The sequence below is a fragment of the Balaenoptera musculus genome, chromosome 6, assembly GCF_009873245.2.
Source record: "Balaenoptera musculus isolate JJ_BM4_2016_0621 chromosome 6, mBalMus1.pri.v3, whole genome shotgun sequence".
NCBI lineage: Eukaryota > Metazoa > Chordata > Mammalia > Artiodactyla > Balaenopteridae > Balaenoptera > Balaenoptera musculus.
The window spans coordinates 7378059-7381022 of record NC_045790.1 but is presented as its reverse complement, the minus strand read 5'-3'; the positions used below and the strand labels follow the sequence as shown (position 1 = coordinate 7381022).

At 44.6% G+C, this 2964-nt stretch overlaps 1 protein-coding gene across 1 annotated transcript; it reads right to left on the bottom strand.

The window, feature by feature from the left end:
- Positions 1–894: 894 nt before the first annotated feature.
- DEFB136 (defensin beta 136) lies at positions 895–1555 on the bottom strand. Its single transcript, XM_036855584.1, has 2 exons — positions 1501–1555; positions 895–1067 (listed from the first exon to the last, which is right to left on the bottom strand). Exons 1-2 carry the CDS (start codon positions 1553–1555, stop codon positions 895–897), a joined length of 228 nt encoding a protein of 75 aa, XP_036711479.1.
- Positions 1556–2964: the final 1409 nt, after the last annotated feature.

The following is a 2964-nucleotide window of genomic DNA, read 5'->3' as shown; positions in this document are numbered from 1 at the left end:
TCTCCCAGTGTGGTTTTTGGAGCCCCTGAGATACAAAATTGGGAACTGGGTAGTGAAAGAGAAGATGGGAAGCCTCAGGTGGATAAATTAGGAGTCTGGGATTAACAGATACACACTACTATATATAAAATAGATAAACAGCAAGGACCTACTGTATAGCACAGGGAACTATATTCAATATTTTGTAATCTATAATGGAAAAGAATCTGAAAAATTTGTATATATGTGTGTGTATATACATATATATATATGTATATACACACACACACACACACACACACACACACATAACTGAATCACATTGCCGTACACCTGAAACTAACACAACATTCTAAATCAACTATACTTCAGTAAAAAAAAATACATCCTGTTAGATTCCTCTACTTAGTAATTGAAAGGTGGTACACCTTAATAGTGTAGACACTGGATCAAGACTGTCTGGGTTCAAATCCAGTGCTAACTAACTCTTACTAGTTGTGTGACCCTGGAAAAGTTTCTTCATCTGCAAAATGGGAGAAATAATAGAGTTTTGGGTGAGGATTAAGTGATTGAATACATGTAAACCACTTAAAAGTGGGACTGGCATGTGGTAAGTTATCGTTATTAGGCTCAGTGGATGTCATATCCTTGGGCCTGTGGTCACGTATTGATCAGTTGATTCTGAATGGGATATAGGAATTATTGATTGGAGATTGGAGGGCAGAAAGTAGAATAGGAATGCCTTTTACCACAATGCCCCTTTAGAAAAACACATCTGGAATTTCGCCAGTAAATTGGTTAGAATCTGGCGCCCATTTGCTACCCATAGCTCGTTAGCCATCCTTACGCACAGACTGGAGGTCTTGTCCTTTTAGCCATTTGTGTATCCTTTTAATGCGGACCCATGAGGTAGGCTCATGTTTCATAGACCTGAGGGGGAGTATGTCTCTTCAGTTTTAGGCAACAAGACAATACACTGTGACAGTAGGCAACCCATTTCCAACCTACTCTACAGCCGAAGAAACATCTGCCCCCAAGCGCAGTGCAAGTACGAACTTCCACTCCATCATTTCCAAACAAGCCATTCCCTGAAGGGGAAAAGAACACACACACAAGAAAGAAAAAATCAGTCTTCAAGAGGCTGGGGGAGATCTTAGGGCTGTCCTCTCTTTCCTGGTGAAGGACTCTACCCTCTCACCTGCTGTTACATTTTGGCAAGGGCCGCTGAGTCCAGCGCTAATCAGAGGAAGTTGAGGGAAACAGGAATTTGGATAGCTGGAAAGTGATCTCTGCACGTGGTGAAATGGGCTCCCCTCTCTTAAGCTTTGGCAGATTTTCAGGATGTAGCCACAGATGAGCAGGGCGGGGGCCGAACACCACTAACCCACCTCTTGCCCCTAGTCTGCTGGTTTATCTGATATTGGTGTCTCCCTGCTGGGCTTACACCAATAGGGCTTTTCAAGTGCTTCAGTCCTTGGAAGATCCTCATTTTCATGATCAGACCTGTACCCATCATCTTACCTGAAGACGATGAGATCACCAAGAGGAAGAGTAACCCAGAGAGACAGAGCCTCATCGTTTAGGAGGGCACAGAGCTGCAACTTCCTGGGGGAGGCTGTCTGGGAGGCTCCTTTATAGCACCGGGCAAGGCTGGGTGGGGCTGGACGCTGGCCTCATTCTATCTGGAAGGACACCCAGGGGAGACAGGCTTCTTCAGGGTTAGAGGAAAAAGAGTCCCTAGGCCATTCTGTGCTACTTCCTCTTCTACAAATCATGGGAGAAGAAGCGACTCAGTCAAGGCAGAACAGGAGCAGAGACTAGGCATCCTCGTGCCAGGCCTGGGCACTTTCCCTGTAACTTCAAGGGTACACTGATGGAAAAATGGCAGGAAAATGTCTGCTTGTTTTTCCGGTCCAACTGAGAACACAGGAGCCCAGAGAGGTGATGTGATAAAATACAGGCTTCATTTCAGGCCAGAAAAGAAGTCGGCAAGAATTTACAGTGTTCCAAGAAGCAAAGGCTCTCAAGGTGTCTTGGCCTGACCAAGAGTTAGGTAGGTGTTCAGACATGGTGGAGCAGGGAAAGCCTTCTCTTCGGATGCAGATTTATTCTCCTGTTGGAGGCCCATGCTGCAGGGAATCTTTCCCCCAGAAAAGTTCGCTGAGGGGCTTCGTTTTCCAAACGGCTGATATAAAATGTTGGCTGGAATTTGGCAACCTTGAGGGTTCTGAGAAAGATTCTCTTTTTGGAGTGGGTGGGTTAGAACCCTCTCCTGGCCCCTGAAGGAAGGGAGTTCAGTGCTACAGGAAGAGCCAGTTCAGTGCTACGTTCAGGGTTGGCTGCCCTCTGTCAGGAGTGGAGTAGAACAACGCTTCCCCGGAGCTACAGGGACGTGGATCTGGGGAAGGGTCATTAGGTCTGCCTCCTTGGAGGGATGGTGGGGGACCGAGAGTTGAGAAGACACGAACTTAGGGTTTATTCTTGCCCCTGAGGCAGGCTTGTACCCGACTGACCCACGACTGTAGGATTCTGAGTCTGTAAAGTGGCAACAGAGCATAGTTTTACTGATTACACTCCGTTTTGCAGTAACAGGCCCTGGGATAAATTATTTAGCATCTCTGAGCTTCAGCTTCCTCTTTTCTTTCTTTCTTTTTTTTTAAATTGGAGTATGGTTGCTGTACAATATTATGGAAGTTACAGGTGTACAATATAGTGATTCACAAATTTTAAAGGTTATACTCCATTTATAGTTATTATAAAATATTGGCTAGATTCCCTGTGTTGTACAATATCCTTGTAGCTTATTTTATACCTGATAGTTTGTATCTCTTAATTCCCTACCCCTATACTGCCCCTCCCCTCTTCCTTCTTCCCATTGGTAACCACTAGTTTGTTCTGAAAATCTGTGAATTTGCTTCTTTTTTTGTTAGATTCACTAGTTTGTTGTACTTTTTTTTAGATTCCACATATAAATGATGTCATACA